The sequence below is a fragment of the Crassostrea angulata genome, chromosome 4, assembly GCF_025612915.1.
Source record: "Crassostrea angulata isolate pt1a10 chromosome 4, ASM2561291v2, whole genome shotgun sequence".
Lineage (NCBI taxonomy): Eukaryota > Metazoa > Mollusca > Bivalvia > Ostreida > Ostreidae > Magallana > Magallana angulata.
Genome location: NC_069114.1, coordinates 21394957 through 21412352, shown reverse-complemented (window position 1 = coordinate 21412352; position 17396 = coordinate 21394957). Strand labels below are relative to the sequence as shown.

Sequence of the window (17396 nt, the reverse complement as noted above, 5' to 3'; positions counted from 1 at the left end):
GATTTTATGAGTGTATATCTATATGTATGTGTTTGTTATTCAAAACATGTGTTTTCCATTGTTTTTGTATGTCTCAGAATAATTGATAATTATTGTCATAAGTAATATGCGTGATCGTGTGAATTAACCAATGAAATTGTAGGATTTTACATGTAAACCAATAATATTATATTACTGATCAATCTGTTAATATTCGATATTTTCATGTATTATCTGTTGTTTTCTGTGATTGGTTAATATATAAACGGAGACGCTGAGATTTCACGAGAGTCGCCTGCAACTTTTTGGCCTGGTAGGTCACGTAGGGTTTTTTCCGATTTTTTTTATTTATTTATTTTATTTTATTTTACACTATCTTTTATTTGAAGTCTTAAAATATTTTATTTATTATTTTGATAGGAATTAACCGTTTATAGGACAAAATATAGTCCTTTACGGTATATTGAAAGAACTTTAGTCTATAGACTTTATAGTTCTTTTCTCTCTAGATAGGCCTAATTGTATTTTATATTTATTTAAATTTTCTCTTCAATTTTATTTTATTTTTAGTTCATACAAGCAGCGTAGCTATGCTACAAGTTTGTACTCTTTCTCTCATTTTGAGTCCGATAGTTGAGAGATTCAACGAAAGGTCTCATTTATTATTTGGATTTTTTTTAAACGCTTTTTAAACGTAAATTTTTCATTGAAATTTTAAGATTAATATTCGTACTAAAATTATACCTGAAATTTACGGTCCCTTTGCATTTTTCTTAAACAAGTCAAGCCTGTAAATCTCATACAGTACAACTTGTTGTTAGGTTTAACAAGTCTCAAGTTATATATAACTATGACTTGTCCCCTATTAATATGCGTCATTAATTAAAATAATATATTTTTCGGGTTGGGATTTTTATTCAAAATTCGTAGTCTGTTTTATGGAATTTTTTGAGTGTATTCAGCGACTCCATTAATTTTTTTATTGTGATTATTCATTATTTATTCATGTGTGTACGATGAGTGTAAGCTGCATATTTATTCATCAATATAAATTGTCATTTGTTGAAATCGTTAATAAAATTGTTCGTTTAACTTTACAAAGGACTTATATCTTATTCTGCGAATGGTTGAGTTATTTAGTCGTTATTTAATCCAATTATAAATACACCCAGTACTGCTACGTTACACGGGTTATGAAGGTAGCGATTATTGCAGAAAAAATTACATAACCCACTTTATAAAAAAGCGTCCAAATGTGTAGCATAAATGTCTTGGGACAGACTAAAGTATAGGAAAATCGTGAATGTAGACATAGTATAATCAGGTTATGTAATGCGTTTAAACAAGGAGGGTTAATATTTCAACAAACATTTCTCTCAAATTTACATATGAACAATTAAATTATGATAATGTTTTTAGGTCACCTGAGTAAACTCAGGTGACCTATTGATATCCGTTTACGTCCGTCGTCGTGCGACGTGCGTCGTGAGTTAACAATTTTACATTTTTTACTTCTTCTTAAAAACTAGAGGGCCAATTGTTAAGAGGAATCCAAATTCGTGGATCTACCACCCCCGGGGCACCACAAGTGGGGCCAAATATGCAAAATTTTTCTTCTCTACTCCCACACATGTGAGGAAAAAACTGGTTGCATGGTTATGATGTCCATGAAGCCCTCTACCAAAATTGTGAAATTCGTGGCCCCAGGGTCAGGGGTTCTGGCTCTAGGGAGGGGCCAATATGGCCATATAGTAAAAATGTATCAAATCTTAGAAAATCTTCTTCTCTACTCCCATATATATTTGTTAAAAACTAAATGCATGATAATGATGTCCATGAAGCCCTCTACCAATTTTGTGAAATTCATGACCCCTGTGTCAGGGGTTCTGGATCTAGGGTTGGGCCAATATGGCCATATAGTAAAATTGTATTAAATCTTTAAAAAAATTCTTCTTTACTCCCAATCATGTGGGCAAAAAACTGAATACATGGTTATGATGTCTACTAACTCCTCTACCAAAATTGTGAAATTCATGGCCCCTGGGTCAGGGGTTCAGGACATGGAGGGGGCAATATGGCAATATAGTGTTAATGCATATAATGTTTTAGAATCTTCTTCTCTATTCTCACACATCTGTATGAAAAACTGACTTCATAATTATGTTTACCAGGAAGTCCTCTACTAAAATTTTAAATTTAAAGAAGCATGGGTTTTGACTCTAGGACAGGGCCAACATGGATGTATAGGTGTTAATGCACATAATGTTTAAAGATTATCTTTTTTATACCCATACACCTGAAAGGAAAACTGAATTCATGATTTTGTAGACCAGATCTTTAAGTTTTTCGCCAAAATTATAGGTTTCATAGTTCCTTTCGAACGATTTCAGGCAGGGAGATGGTCGTCATTACAAATTTATAATTTTTCTACTCCAGAATGAAACCCAGTTATATGAATATATGAGACTCCTCGACAAGTTTGTGTATGGGTTATATGCTACTCAGGTGACCGTAAATGCCTATTTGCCTCTTGTTTATATTAGGCTGCCCCCCCCCCCCCCCCCGCCCCCCTTCAACTTTCAAAAAGAATGCTACATGCCTGTAACGAAAATGTTAGCTGAAATACTAGCACCCTTGATTATTAATCCATATTTTAAACATACTTTTTTACAGATTGTTTGCTAATACCGGTATTGATACGATGTACAATGGGCAAACTAGTGAATGAAAAACGCAGATGATATTGTGATCAAATAAAAAAGCGAATGCATATATACACTTTCAGATGCAAGTAAATTAGCGCATTAAAATCTGGATATCTAGCAGGCTTTTTCGAATTAACCAACTGTGTGATTTTTGAGTGAATGTCTATGGGAGACCGTCTGCTTAAAGGGAGCGTAATGGAAAGAGCTTTCCTCGTCGTATAACGCACGGATTATATATAATTATCTAACGAACTAATTAATGGATCGTGTTATCACTAAGGAATACTAAATGGTATCTCTGAGTCCCAGTTTATTCATCTTTTTAATTTTTTTAATTTTTTTTTTTTTGGGGGGGGGGGGGGCTACATCCTTGCAGGCAATATTAGGCCAAAGTGTTTACTGTTGCGAGATCTATGTTAAGGTTTTAAGCAATCTTTGTAACTAAACAGCACCTTAAATATAGCATTTTTCAATTAGTTCAAACATAAATAGTTTCAAATGAAAAAAACAACAACAACCAGTTGTTTTATTTTGGCAACAAAGGTAATATTTATTTTCTTTTGAGAAGTGGACAGGCGTAGACTTTTCTCCGGGAATCATGATCAAACTTCATTCTGCACAATCTGTGCTTTCACACAAGTTTCAGTTTCTATTTCGGCCGAATACTTTTCCAGAAGATTTTTTCTAAATATAATGTAAAAATTAATGTAATGTAAAAATTTAACAACAACCACTCCCCCCCCCCCCAAATTGTATTCCCACCATAACCCGGGGATCATGATTTGAACAAACTTGAATGGACACTACCTGAGGGTGTTTCCACACAAATTTGAGCTTTTCTGGCCGAATGGTTTTTGAGAAAAAAATTTTTCAAAGATGTTCTCTATTATATATTCCAATGTAAAAATTCATCCCCCATTGTACCCCCCCCCCCCCCCCCCCCGGAACCTTGATTTGAACAAACTTAAATCTATACTATTAAAGGATGTTTCTACACATATGCAAGCATTTCTTGTCTCAATGTTTTTGAAAAGAATATTTTTTATTAAGATTTTTTCTACATTCCTATGCAATATATAATATATATTAACCCCCCCCCCCCAATTGTGGCTCACCCTACCACTGGGGACAATGATTTGAACAAACTTGAACCTAACCTACCTGATGAAGCTTCCACGCAATTTTTAGCATTCTGGACAAACTGTTATAGAAAAGAATTTTTTTAAAAAAATACCAAGAAATTTTCAATAATTCTAAATCATCTCCCCTTTCAAAAGGGCGTGACCCTACATTAAAATCAAACTTAATTACTGATAGTGTACATCAGTACGTGATAAAAGAAATAGCCAAATGGTCCCTTTGGGATTCGAGTCTGACATCATCATGATTATTTCGTGCAGTCCGTGGTTTTTCTTTGGTCACTGAAGGTTTCGTCCAATCGATAAACAGGGCGTGTATATTTCAGTCTGGCTGTTTCTATTGAGCTATAGAGAGAATCATACTCGGTGGATGTAAATATTTTTTTTTTAATGACAGCTTTTTAATTCTGTACAGTGCTTATTTCAATCGTTTAAACTGTTGCATTAAAATTTTCTATACAGTTACATAGTTACCCTCGATGTGATCATGATGGCGAAAAGGTTTTTTGGTTTTTTTTTTAGACAAAACAGGATGTTGACACTTTTGACTTATTGGACAATTAGGAGAAGTTGTGTTCCCTTGACTTACAGCTCGCCATTTTAACTTCCTTGTTAAAAAAAACCTATAGTTTTATCTATAATTTGTATTCATTGAAAACTTAACAATAATTTACAATAATTTACAACAAAAAAAAGACAAACAATAATTCACAAGTAAAAAAGATTAAAAACCTATTTTATAAAAATAATGTTCCATTACATAGTCCTCTTTTCGCTTGCGTGCATTACATGATGCATGGCCTACCAAACATTTTCTTCTTGATGTGATTGTCTTCGTCAAGTACAAGTTTTCGATAATTGGTTTATACAATTCACTAAATAGATTAAATGTATTCAATATTGAAAACAAATCAGAATGTTGCAAAAAACATTTTGATGTGACATAATGATACGATATAATGATATAATACAGTGATATAAAAGTTGTTGCTTTCCCAAAATTACTTGTTGTTGTCTGTCAAACCTAGTCCTGCGATTGCAACGTTCAAAATAATTACCAAATACATACAAAACATGCTGACCTCGTCATACCACTCAACACACTCGCACCACGCACAAAGACACGTGACCCCTCGTGGATTACTTGACCTAGACACCGGCGTGCCCGCTGCATTTTCGACATCCCTTTGGTGTTCCAATTCGGCTCTTCTTTCTTTTCGCCATCTTTGAATCATAAGAAGTCCAAACACTATATGCGAGAAAAGCGACAACCCGATCATGATCAATAGAGGTATGAAGAATTTGTTTCCATGGTCTCCGTCCAATACCGCGCGTAGTTGGGAGATGTTTGCCGCCATCAGTGATGCGTCGCAGAGTCCTCGAACGATGTTTTGTCTGTCAGTGAAAACATTTTTTGAAGACCTGTTGTTGTTTGGGGCATCGGGTTCCTACAATCATGAAAAGCAATGCTAGTACGGTTTATGCTTTTGAAGCAGTATGAAAACACAATGTTTTGTTTTGAATTTAAAGAAAAAATGAATTCTGAATTCTTCTTGCACATTTGAATGACAAACTAGTAGATTTCAAATTTGTTATTAATAAAATTATTAATTGTGCATCTGCTCTGACGTTTTCGCCACTAATTTCTCATCTCTTGACCACATTTCACTTTTAAAGAGCAATTTTCATTGATATCGGGCTCCGAAAAATACGTTCCCAGTACACAAAACATGCTATAAATTTTGCCAACCGTTTTCTCGTGTGATATTTTATTTAAGCAAAGGAAAATATAGTTATTCATATAAAAATTCATAGAAAAATGGACTTACATCGAAACCTTGAAAACGTCTGAAGTCTACTTCGTCCGAATTGTTCTTCATCTTCGATTAAAAAGAAAGAATATTTAGTTATTGAGAACAACTCTTCGCGCACGAACTCCAGCCTTTAAAATATTTTGAGCGGATAAAAAATATTTTGGCCAAAAAAAAGCTTCTGTTTTTTTTTTTTTACACACTTCAGGAAATCTCAATTTTTTTTTCAGATTGAATACGTACATTCAAGGTAGTCGGCCTAGCAGTAGGTTTGACAATTATATCGATTTCATCCATTCCATTCCTGTTGTCATCGATTGTACCCGCCATTCCATCCCTGTTGTCATCGATTGTATCCGCCATTCCATCCCTGTGGCCAGTGCCATCCTGGTCATTGGGAATATCCTCTAATGGTACTATCTCATTGCCGGCAGTCATCTCGTCTGTTAAGTTAATGTGCGAGTTAGGTCTTCCTTGTCGGATAGTCTTTATATATATATATAGAAGATATATTCAGGAAACTCCAAACACTTGATCGAATGTGTGGGTTTTCCTAATCTGCTTATAATGAGGTCGAATACAACTCACGCGTCACTACAATTATGCGCTCTGGAGATTTTCTGAATAATTTTTCAACAATACATAGTATTTCTTTCAGAAATGAGAATATCATTTCTTTAACAGCCATATTATAGATGACACGGCTTATGATAAGGGTTAGCTGCAGAACTGTAGCTCTCCGGGAAGAAAATATTGACAGACCGGACTGTCAATATTTTTTTTCCCGGAGAGCTACAGTTCTGCAGCTAGATAAGGGTTGTCCATATTTCTGATACACTGTACAATAACTAAATTTTAGAACGCTTTTTTAAAGGGCAGTCCTTATGCAAATGACCAAAACTGTACAATAACTAAAATAAATAACACTTTTTTCAGAGTTTAGAAATAAACAAACCAGCATTGACAAATGAAAATAAATGATTAAAAAAAAAGCCTATGGTTTAACAAAATTTATAGTTTATATAGTGATTAAAATTATGTGACTTTTTTGAGGTCATAAGAACGGCAAAATTTTTATTTTATAAAATGAATTTTTTAACCAAGGCTTCACTAATTTATAGGAAAATAGGTGTAAGGTAGACAAAAAACGTTGTACATGTACATACATGTATCTATTTAGGAATTTACATTACGAAAATTTCTGCCTTTAGGGCACGGTTTATAATTAAATGCTTAAATTAATATTTAGGTTCTCGGTTATGATGCAAATTCATCATCTAAATGTACATTTTGTTAACTCGTTATAACTATAATGAATTATGGATTCAGAATAGTATATTGACAGATCCCTATAGGACTTAGCTGTAACAAGTTTTAATAGTGTTGATGAATGTATTTCTGGTGATGGAAAGTATTTTGCTTTTACACATAGAGGTCACAGCTTGTCTTCAGATGCCTCTAATTAACCATGGTTGTGCAAATCTAACATACATTGTGCAAAGAACATGTATTAAGCTCTGCTTTTGTTCCATGTTCCTTCTAACCTCTGACTCTTAAGCCATCTTTTCATTCATTTGATCAACAATTTTCATTTGATTAATTTGTTTAGGAAAAGGGGAAATGCACATATACATGTATACTGTGGTTTCATTAATATTCAAGGGTATCATTTTTCGTGGATAAAGTGAAAGTCACAGTTTCAAGGATACGTAAATTCGTGGCCAATGACCCTATCAATACAAAGTTTTAATAGAAATTGCACTTCAATGAACACTTTATTTCGTGGATAAATTTAATAACGAAATCCACAAAAATTGGTATTCAATGAATATTGATGAAACCACAGTATGTAGGAATAAGGAATAAAGTTTGTACTTCAGCATAGTTTTCTATATTGGGTTTTTGTAACGCATTTCATTTCACTTAAGTTTTTCTGATTCTCAGCCTCAAAGTATTTTTTTTTTCATCATAACAATGTTATTTATCCTTCAAACTTTACATATGAAGTGAAATAGAAATAAAAAATTTTTATGGTAACCACACATTTTACGAAGTTATTACAATTTTGGCCAAAATGGATATAATGGAATAAATATACAGGTTGAGTTCAAATTAGAAAAAAAGGTTGTACGAGTGCATCGATGGCTCAAACCCCTTTACCTCTAAGTAGTAGGTCTCTGAGGAGCCGCTAGACCAAGCAGTCCGCTGAATAGCTGTGGGTAATATTAACACTACAAGACTTATTAAATTTCTATATAAAAGGCAGCTTTATGGTACGAATAAAAAAAATTCTGGATAATTAAGAGTTATCGAACATTGCTGAGGATCAGAGATCGTTAACATGCAACTCTTTTGATGAATTGTTTAAATGTATCTGCATTATTCCTGTTGACTTAGTGTGTACAAGGAATTTATTGAGCCTCTCTAATCACGGCATTAGGTACATGATTTATTAAAAAGAGGAAGGGGAGGAGGTTCTGCAAAGTTTATTCAATACTGTAGATTCCTAATTAAATGCGAGGAATTAATTTCTGCATAAAATCGCTAGAGGTAATCCTCGCAAATTTTAAAATCTTGCTTTTATTTTTAACACAGTTTTCAACTATAGAAAATTATAACAAAAAATTGCTGATCGTGATTTTATATTCTTGCGATTTGATACAAAACAGCAGAATCGCGGAATTAAGTACTGGATTAAAATAAGGAATTTACAGTAAATCACCTTAAACCATGACTAGAGAGACTCAAGTAAAGCAATGTAAAGTCAAAGTGAATAAAAGTTAGTTTACAGTGAACCAACTTTTTTTCCATGATGACTTTACTCTGCAATTTGCTTGTGATAAATTGGTCTGTGACGACTAATTTTTACGATGAGTATAAAAATATATAAATACATGTACAAGATGTATGAGATGACTCATTCACAGCAAGAAATATTGGGAAGAAGGAAGATCTCACAAGTTTCCTACAAATTTCTTGCTTGCAAAAATAGGTGGTTTTCCTGGAAGTAAAATATTTAAGAAGTTTGATGCAAATAACTCGATCTAAAAAAAAGGCTTGGCAAATTTTCAAGAAATATCAAGATGGTATTTGCTGAGCAGAGTTTCATAAAAAAAAAATCTTATTTATATTATAAATTGTTTTGTTGTCTTTTTTTTGTAGGCAGTATAATTTCATCCATTCAGTTGAAATCCCCAGTGACCTTTACGTATGCCCACCATTATGGACCGGTGTATTCTGCAGAGTTCTCTCCATTTCACAGGAACGCTTTCCTGACTAGTTCCATGGATCAAACACTACGACTGTACAGCATGCTACAGGTATCTCTATACCTTATCCCTTTTGCAATGCACAATTGACTCCATTCTCCAAATCCTCCCAATATTTTAGAATTGACCTTTAGATTTATAGACCAAATGGATTACTTGGTGAAAAAATTGATATTTTAACTACTGTCAAACAATAGTTTACATTGATTCAGAAGTTTATGGGACCTGAAGATTTATTTCAAATATTAATATTACCATGTGCCATAAGTTACTGTGGAATCATTAGATTTCGTGGTGGCTCAATTTTCGTGGAATTCGTGGGTACCTCTCATCCACGAATTAACATCCCTCACAAATTAATAAATTAGGGCTATAAAGTCATATTCCTTTTGTATGTATACGAAAATACACGAAATTACGTCCCCCCGTAAAAATTAAGCGATCCGCGAAAAATGGCCCCCACGAATTTCAATGATTCCACAGTATATATAGAGTGCTGTTTGGAAAAAAAGATGTTTCAAAATTTTATGCAGGAATCAATTCACTGTATTCACTTAATTCAGAAACAACCCATCATGACTTTAGAGCCCGGTGAGGGGGTTATCTACTCAACGAAGTGGTCCTTCAGCCGGCCCGCATTGTTTGCTGCCACCACCGACACCGGCCTGTTGTTACTGTACGACCTGACACAGGACCAGCCGGTCCCTGTCTATAAGCTGGAGGCTGGGGGACTGATGGGGAACAATGCCAGGGCACCTGTCCTCACCTGTCAGTTCAACCAACATCAGTAAGTATGATTATCAGTCCAACCAACATTAGCAAGTACAATGATCAGTCCAACCAACATCAGTAAGTACAATTATCAGTCCAACCAACATCAGTAAGTACAATTATCAGTCCAACCAACATCAGTAAGTACAATTACCTGTCAAACCAACATCAGTGAGTTCAATTATTAACCAAACAATATCAGTGAGTACAACTATCAGTTCAACCAACATCAGTGAGTACAATTATCAGTCCAAACAACATCAACTAGTACAATTATCAACCAACCAACATCAGTGAGTACAACTATCAGTCCAACCAACATCAGTAAGTACAATTACCTGTCCAACTAATATCAGTGAGTTCAATTATTAACCAAACAATATCAGTGAGTACAATTATCAGTCCAACTATCAGTGAGTACAATTATCAGTCCAACTAATATCAGTGAGTACAATTATCAGTCCAACCAACATCAGTAAGTACAATTATCAGTCCAACCAACATCAGTAAGTACAATTATCTGTCCAACTTATATCAGTGAGTATGATTATCAGTCCAACCAACATCAGTAAGTACAATTATCTGTCCAACCAACATCAGTGAGTAAAACTATCAGTCCAACCAACATCAGTAAGTACAATTACCTGTCCAACCAACATCAGTGAGTTCAATTATTAACCAAACAATATCAGTGAGTACAATTATCAGTCCAACTAATATCAGTGAGTACAATTATCAGTCCAACCAACATCAATTAATACAATTATCAACCAACCAACATCAGTGAGTACAATTATCAGTCCAACCAACATCAATTAGTACAATTATCAACCAACCAACATCAGTAAGTACAATTACCTGTCCAACCAACATCAGTAAGTTCAATTATTAACCAAACAATATCAGTGAGTACAATTATCAGTCCAACTAATATCAGTGAGTACAATTATCAACCAACCAACATCAGTAAGTATGATTATCAGTCCAACCAACATCAGTAAGTACAATTATCTGTCCAACTAATATCAGTGAGTACAATTATCAACCAACCAACATCAGTAAGTACAATTATCAGTCCAACCAACATTATCAAGTACAATTATCAACCAACCAACATCAATTAGTACAATTATCAACCAACCAACATCAGTAAGTACAATTATCAACCAACCAACATCAGTAAGTACAATTATCAACCAACGAACATCAGTAAGTACAATTATCAACCAACCAACATCAGTAAGTACAATTATCAACCAATTAACATCAATGAGTACAATTATCAGTCAACCAGCATCAGCAAGTACAATTATCAGTCCAACCAACATTAGCAAGTACAATTATCAGTCCAACCAACATTAGTAAGTACAATTATCTGTCCAACCAACATCAGTAAGTACAATTATCAACCAACCAACATCAGTGAGTACAATTATCAGTCCAGCCAACATCAGTGAGTGCAAGTATTAGTTCAACATCAATGAGTTCAAATATCTCTTCAACCAACATCAGTAAGTACAATTATCTGTCCAATTAACATCCGTAAGTACAATTTTCAGTCCAACCAACATCAGTGAGTACAACTATCAGTCCAACCAACATCAGTAAGTACAATTATCTGTCCAACTAATATCAGTGTGTACAATTATCAACCAACCAACATCAGTGTGTACAACTATCAACCAACCAACATCAGTAAGTACAATTACCTGTCCAACCAACATCAGTAAGAACAATTATCAACCACCCAACATCAGTAAGTACAATTATCAACCAACCAACATCAGAAAGTACAATTATCAGTCCAACCTACATTAGCAAGTACAATTATCAGTCCAACCAACATTAGTAAGTACAATTATCTGTCCAACCAACATCAGTAAGTACAATTATCAACCAACCAACATCAGTAAGTACAATTATCAGTCCAACCAACATCAGTAAGTACAATTATCTGTCCAATTAACATCCGTAAGTACAATTTTCAGTCCAACCAACATCAGTGAGTACAACTATCAGTCCAACCAACATCAATAAGTACAATTATCTGTCCAACTAATATCAGTGAGTACAATTATCAACTAACCAACATCAGTGTGTACAACTATCAACCAACCAACATCAGTAAGTACAATTACCTGTCTAACCAACATCAGTAAGTACAATTATCAACCAACCAACATCAGTAAGTACAATTATCAACCAACCAACATCAGAAAGTACAATTATCAGTCCAACCAACATCAATGAGTTCAATTATCTGTTCAACCAGCATCAGTGAGTACAACTATCAGTCCAACCAACATCAGTAAGTACAATTATCAACCAACCAACATCAGTAAGTACAATTACCTGTCCAACCAACATCAGTAAGTACAATTACCTGTCCAACCAACATCAGTGAGTTCAATTATCAGTCAACCAACATCAGTAAGTACAATTATCTGTCCAACTGATATCAGTGAGTACAATTATCTTTCTTTGTCTTCTTATTCATTTAGTAGTGTATAATTGAAATACAGATACAGTTTATCCTCTTGATACAACAGCAGTATCAAGTGTTACCAGATTTTGATCCTTCTAAATTTATCTTTGCATATTTTCTTCCTTAATGTCACATATATGTATCCAATTCACCCACTCATATCTGATAATGATGAAGCAACACTGCAACAAACTGATGGACATTTATTTAGATTTTCTATCTACTTTTCAATCGTCCAATAAAATTTAGAATAGATGAACAGATAGTCATTTTCAAAATAGTTTTTTTGTGGTACTGAGCTATGATTGTCAAAGGAAAATTCTGATTATTAAATTGTACTTAACTGTGCATTGTTTGAACACAGCTGAAATTTTTAATAGTTACCTTTTGATGATGATTTGATTCTAGCAAAATTACAGCCCATGAAATGGTGTTGTAAAATGATCTGTTTTAAGGATTGTTTAGAATTTGTGTCTCACTGACACATCTAGTTTAGTATGTAAAAATGTAGCTGGAGATCTGCAACTCTTCAGTAAAATTCGTGTTGACATGCCGTATCAACCTGAATTTTACCATAGAGTTGCAGATCTGCAGCAAGTAATAATTCGTTGCGTTTCTTTTGAGAGACTTGAAAAAGGGTAGGGTTTTTTTTTTAAAAATCCGATCTTTAAGAAGCATAAAGTCACGAGAACACCAACTTGTATAATTTACTACTTATCCAAAATAGGGATAAAAATGTCTCCAAATTAGTTTTTGGTCTAGTGGTCCAATGAACATGAAATCAGCATTTTTACTGGATCAGCTATTTGCATAACATAAATATAAGACATGCAAAATAAAACAGACCTTCTTCAAAACAACAAAGTAATTTTTAATTTCAGCAGTGATTGTGCTTACATGTGTATATGTGGTTTCAGTCTGTTTAAGGTGGTATGGGCCATCTGTCGACATTAATGTGGATTAAAGTACGGGTACATTATGATTAAAATACTTTCATCGGTTAAGAATATTCAAATTGTACAATAGTTAACTCAAAAATACATTGTAAACATTTTTGGAAACGTAAACATTCTAAAAGCCTCAGCGGAATTCCAACTCATGACCGATCCGTAGTCAACCCTCTAATCCACTGCGCTACGCTGTTAGAAAACAGTTTTGGGAAAGAAACTACATGTATTTATAACATTATATTTTATTTTACTGTTTTATTTCGATAAATAATACATCACAACATGGAGGTGTCCCATACCACCTTAGAATTGTAATCGCACGTGCAGTTGCTATGGTTACTGCTGAAGTATATTAAAAAACTTATTACCCCTGTAAAAATTGTGGTTTCAATAAACCGTTTGAATGGTTTTCATTTCAGAAACAACTTGATCGCCACCGGTGATGCTACGGGGTGTATTCAAGTGTTCCGAATCAGTGACAGCCTTAAAACGCCGCTGTCACGTGACCTGGAGATTCTGGGAGATTTAGTAGACATCACTACCGAGTCCTAGCTCCTTCTCAGCAGAGTACTGTGATATTGATTGATTAAAATCCGTCCTCTCAACTAATTATTTGTAGTTGGATATTTTGAAAATTTGATTTAAAAAAACCAATCAACAACCAAAACTCATGTCGTCCATTACGTGAATACATGCGGTTTTGATCGCAGAATGAAGTGTCAGAAATGTAATAGCTGCGTTGTGCCTCTCAGTAAAATAGCTATTGAAATAAAATTTACGTTATTTTGTCGTTTTTTAACCGGGTTTTCCAACGGAAAAATCCGGTTATTAAAATGGTGAATATGGCGGGCGGGCGGCTGCCAAAAGGGTACCCTCATTGTACGGATAACTCCTCCTATAGTTTTCAAGATAGGAAGTTGCTCTTTTGCAGATTAATTGTACATATATCAGAGGTGTGTATATTGCTAGGATTTTGATTTCCGATAATTTATCGAAAAAATACTAGCTTTTGAACTTAGTCATTTTTGGCAAAATATTGCATATAGGGTACCCTCATTGTACGGATAACTCCTCCTACAGTTCACAAGATTGGAAGTTGTTCTTTTGCAGATCAATTGTACATAGGGTATATCAGAGGTGTGCATATTGCTAGGATTTTGATTTCTGATAATTTATGAAAAAAATACCAGCTTTTGAACTTCGTCATTTCTTGGCTAAATATTGCAGATAGGGTACCCTCATTGTACGGATAACTCCTCCTACAGTTCTCAAGATAGGAAGTTGTTCTTTTGCAGATCAATTGTACATATGTCAGAGGTGTGCATATTGCTAGCTAGGATTTTGATTTCTGATAATTTATGGAAAAAATTCCAGCTTTTGAACTTCGTCATTTTTTGGCAAAATATTGCATATAGGGTACCCACATTGTACGGATAACTCCTCCTACAGTTCTCAAGATAGGAAGTTGTTCTTTTGCAGATCAATTGTACATATATCAGAGGTGTTGCATATAGTGTACTCCATTTCACTGGATACGGGTTGACATGGATTATGGATACAGTTCACATAAAAGAAAACCCGGTTTGCTGTCACATTGACAGCTTTTCACTTGTTTTTTTTACTTCAATGGCGTAGATCTATATTAAAAGAAAATCATACATCTGAATTGACACAGAATATGATTTATAGTCATAAATAATAATTAAAATTATCAATTAATTGTAATTAATATCGTAGGTAGAATTGTGACTTCTATATGATCAACTGAGTTCCAAGTTTTATTCTTGTTCTTCGCCGAGTTTGATTTTACTGCGTTTGTCTCTGAACTGATTGCCCCTAATATAAGAAAAAAATGTATAAGTATAGTCATGCAAGTTTACAAATGTCTATCTCTTCAAGTAAGTGGTTTTCTGAAATCTTCTTTTAAGAGTTTTTGACGGACGGGCCTATACTGATTCATTCACTTGTCTGAACCAAGGATCCCTATTATCAACGTCACCATCTAGGTCAAGTACTCTTTTTCATTCATAAGGCAAAATGTACATCTACCAAGTGTTATTTCCTCTGGTTTTTTTTACGGAAACTTATGGTTAATTCATTGCTCTATATTTACATTTTCCAGTATCTTTGCCCGATAACCCAGAACTTCAAATGACGCCAAATTGAGGCGCTAGCGGGGTTTGCTTATTTATGTATAAATCGTACGATGGTTTAAAATTATATAAGTAATATGGAATGATTCTTTTGATATTATGAGGTGATAATTTCGGTCGGGGCGTGATCAAATCAATCATAGCCCTTCGGGCTTTATTGGATTTAATCACGCCCCGACCAAAATTATCACCTTATAATACTCAAAGAGTCATTCCTTAAATAGAAACAGCCAGACTCAAATCTACACGCCCCATTAGTCGAAATGTACAGCAGCTGAAACTGACATGAAACTGACAGGACTGAAATTGACACGCCCTGTTTATCGATTGGTAGAAACCTACAGCGACTTAAGAAAAATCACGGACTGCACGATATAGTCGTGATGATGTCGGACTTGAAGTCTCACAGGAGACGATTTGGCTGTTTCTTTTAGCTAACGTACTTCTGTACAGTAACAGTAATTTATTGAATTTTAATAACTTTTCATAATCATGTTAATATAAACAACAGAATGCTTTCTTTGATGATTCATGCGGGTTATGAAGGTAGCGATTATTGCAGAAAAAATTACATAACCCACTTTATAAAAAAGCGTCCAAATGTGTAGCATAAATGTCTTGGGACAGACTAAAGTATAGGAAAATCGTGAATGTAGACATAGTATAATCAGGTTATGTAATGCGTTTAAACAAGGAGGGTTAATATTTCAACAAACATTTCTCTCAAATTTACATATGAACAGTTAAATTATGATAATGTTTTTAGGTCACCTGAGTAAACTCAGGTGACCTATTGATATCCGTTTTCGTCCGTCGTCGTGCGACGTGCGTCGTGCGTTAACAATTTTACATTTTTTACTTCTTCTTAAAAACTAGAGGGCCAATTGTTAACAGGAATCCAAATTCGTGGATCTACCACCCCCAGGGCACCACAAGTGGGGCCAAATATGCAAAATTTTTCTTCTCTACTCCCACACATGTGAGGAAAAAACTGATTGCATGGTTATGATGTCCATGAAGCCCTCTACCAAAATTGTGAAATTCATGGCCCCTGGGTCAGGGGTTCTGGCTCTAGTGTGGGGCCAATATGGCCATATAGTAAAAAAGTATTAAATCTTAGAAAATGTTCTTCTCTACTCCCATATATATTTGTTAAATAATGAATGCATGATTATGATGTCCATGAAGCCCTCTACCAAAATTGTGAAATTCGTGGCCCCAGGGTCAGGGGTTCTGGCTCTAGGGAGGGGCCAATATGGCCATATAGTAAAAATGTATCAAATCTTAGAAAATCTTCTTCTCTACTCCCATATATATTTGTTAAAAACTAAATGCATGATAATGATGTCCATGAAGCCCTCTACCAATTTTGTGAAATTCATGACCCCTGTGTCAGGGGTTCTGGATCTAGGGTTGGGCCAATATGGCCATATAGTAAAATTGTATTAAATCTTTAAAAAAATTCTTCTTTACTCCCAATCATGTGGGCAAAAAACTGAATACATGGTTATGATGTCTACTAACTCCTCTACCTAAATTGTGAAATTCAAGGCCCCTGGGTCAGGGGTTCAGGGCATGGAGGGGGCAATATGGCAATATAGTGTTAATGCATATAATGTTTTAAAATCTTCTTCTCTATTCTCACACATCTGTATGAAAAACTGACTTCATAATTATGTTTACCAGGAAGTCCTCTACTAAAATTTTAAATTTAAAGAAGCATTGGTTTTGACTCTAGGACAGGGCCAAAATGGATGTATAGGTGTTAATGCACATAATGTTTAAAAATTATCTTTTTTATACCCATACACCTGAAAGGAAAACTGAATTCATGAAATTGTAGACCAGATCTTTAAGTTTTTCGCCAAAATTATAGGTTTCATAGTTCCTTTTGAAAGATTTCAGGCAGGGAGATGGTCGTCATTACAAATTTATAATTCTTCTACTCCAGAATGAAACCCAGTTATATGAATATCTGAGACTCCTCGACAAGTTTGTGTATGGGTTATATGCTACTCAGGTGACCGTAAATGCCTATTTGCCTCTTGTTTATATTAAGATGCCCCCCCCCCCCGCCCCCTTCAACTTTCAAAAAGAATGCTACATGCCTGTAACGAAAATGTTAGCTGAAATA

The 17396-nt window shown here is 34.5% G+C and overlaps 2 protein-coding genes across 2 annotated transcripts; one reads left to right on the top strand and one right to left on the bottom strand.

The window, feature by feature from the left end:
- Positions 1 to 3911: 3911 nt before the first annotated feature.
- Positions 3912 to 6132, bottom strand: LOC128181708 (uncharacterized). Its single transcript, XM_052850206.1, has 3 exons — positions 5878 to 6132; positions 5653 to 5703; positions 3912 to 5271 (listed from the first exon to the last, which is right to left on the bottom strand). The coding sequence occupies exons 1-3, from the start codon at positions 6070 to 6072 to the stop codon at positions 4825 to 4827; spliced, it is 693 nt and encodes a 230-aa protein (XP_052706166.1). The 5' UTR covers positions 6073 to 6132; the 3' UTR covers positions 3912 to 4824.
- Positions 6133 to 6262: 130 nt separating this feature from the next.
- On the top strand, positions 6263 to 14841 carry LOC128181709 (cytoplasmic dynein 2 intermediate chain 2-like). The gene is made up of 3 exons (XM_052850207.1): positions 6263 to 8954; positions 9467 to 9690; positions 13529 to 14841. Exons 1-3 carry the CDS (start codon positions 8718 to 8720, stop codon positions 13659 to 13661), a joined length of 594 nt encoding a protein of 197 aa, XP_052706167.1. The 5' UTR covers positions 6263 to 8717; the 3' UTR covers positions 13662 to 14841.
- Positions 14842 to 17396: the final 2555 nt, after the last annotated feature.

What these genes read in the sequence shown, in the direction of transcription:
- LOC128181709 (XM_052850207.1), top strand. Translation starts at nt 8,718, where the DNA reads ATGGTATTTGCTGAGCAGAGTTTCATAAAAAAAAAATCTTATTTATAT. An exon ending in GACTGTACAGCATGCTACAG is followed by an intron (nt 8,955 to 9,466) that starts GTATCTCTATAC and finishes CACTTAATTCAG; the next exon opens with AAACAACCCATCATGACTTT. An exon ending in TGTCAGTTCAACCAACATCA is followed by an intron (nt 9,691 to 13,528) that starts GTAAGTATGATT and finishes TTTTCATTTCAG; the next exon opens with AAACAACTTGATCGCCACCG.
- LOC128181708 (XM_052850206.1), bottom strand. Translation starts at nt 6,072, where the DNA reads ATGACTGCCGGCAATGAGATAGTACCATTAGAGGATATTCCCAATGAC. An exon ending in CTAGGCCGACTACCTTGAAT is followed by an intron (nt 5,704 to 5,877) that starts GTACGTATTCAA and finishes TTTTAATCGAAG; the next exon opens with ATGAAGAACAATTCGGACGA. An exon ending in GACGTTTTCAAGGTTTCGAT is followed by an intron (nt 5,272 to 5,652) that starts GTAAGTCCATTT and finishes TCATGATTGTAG; the next exon opens with GAACCCGATGCCCCAAACAA.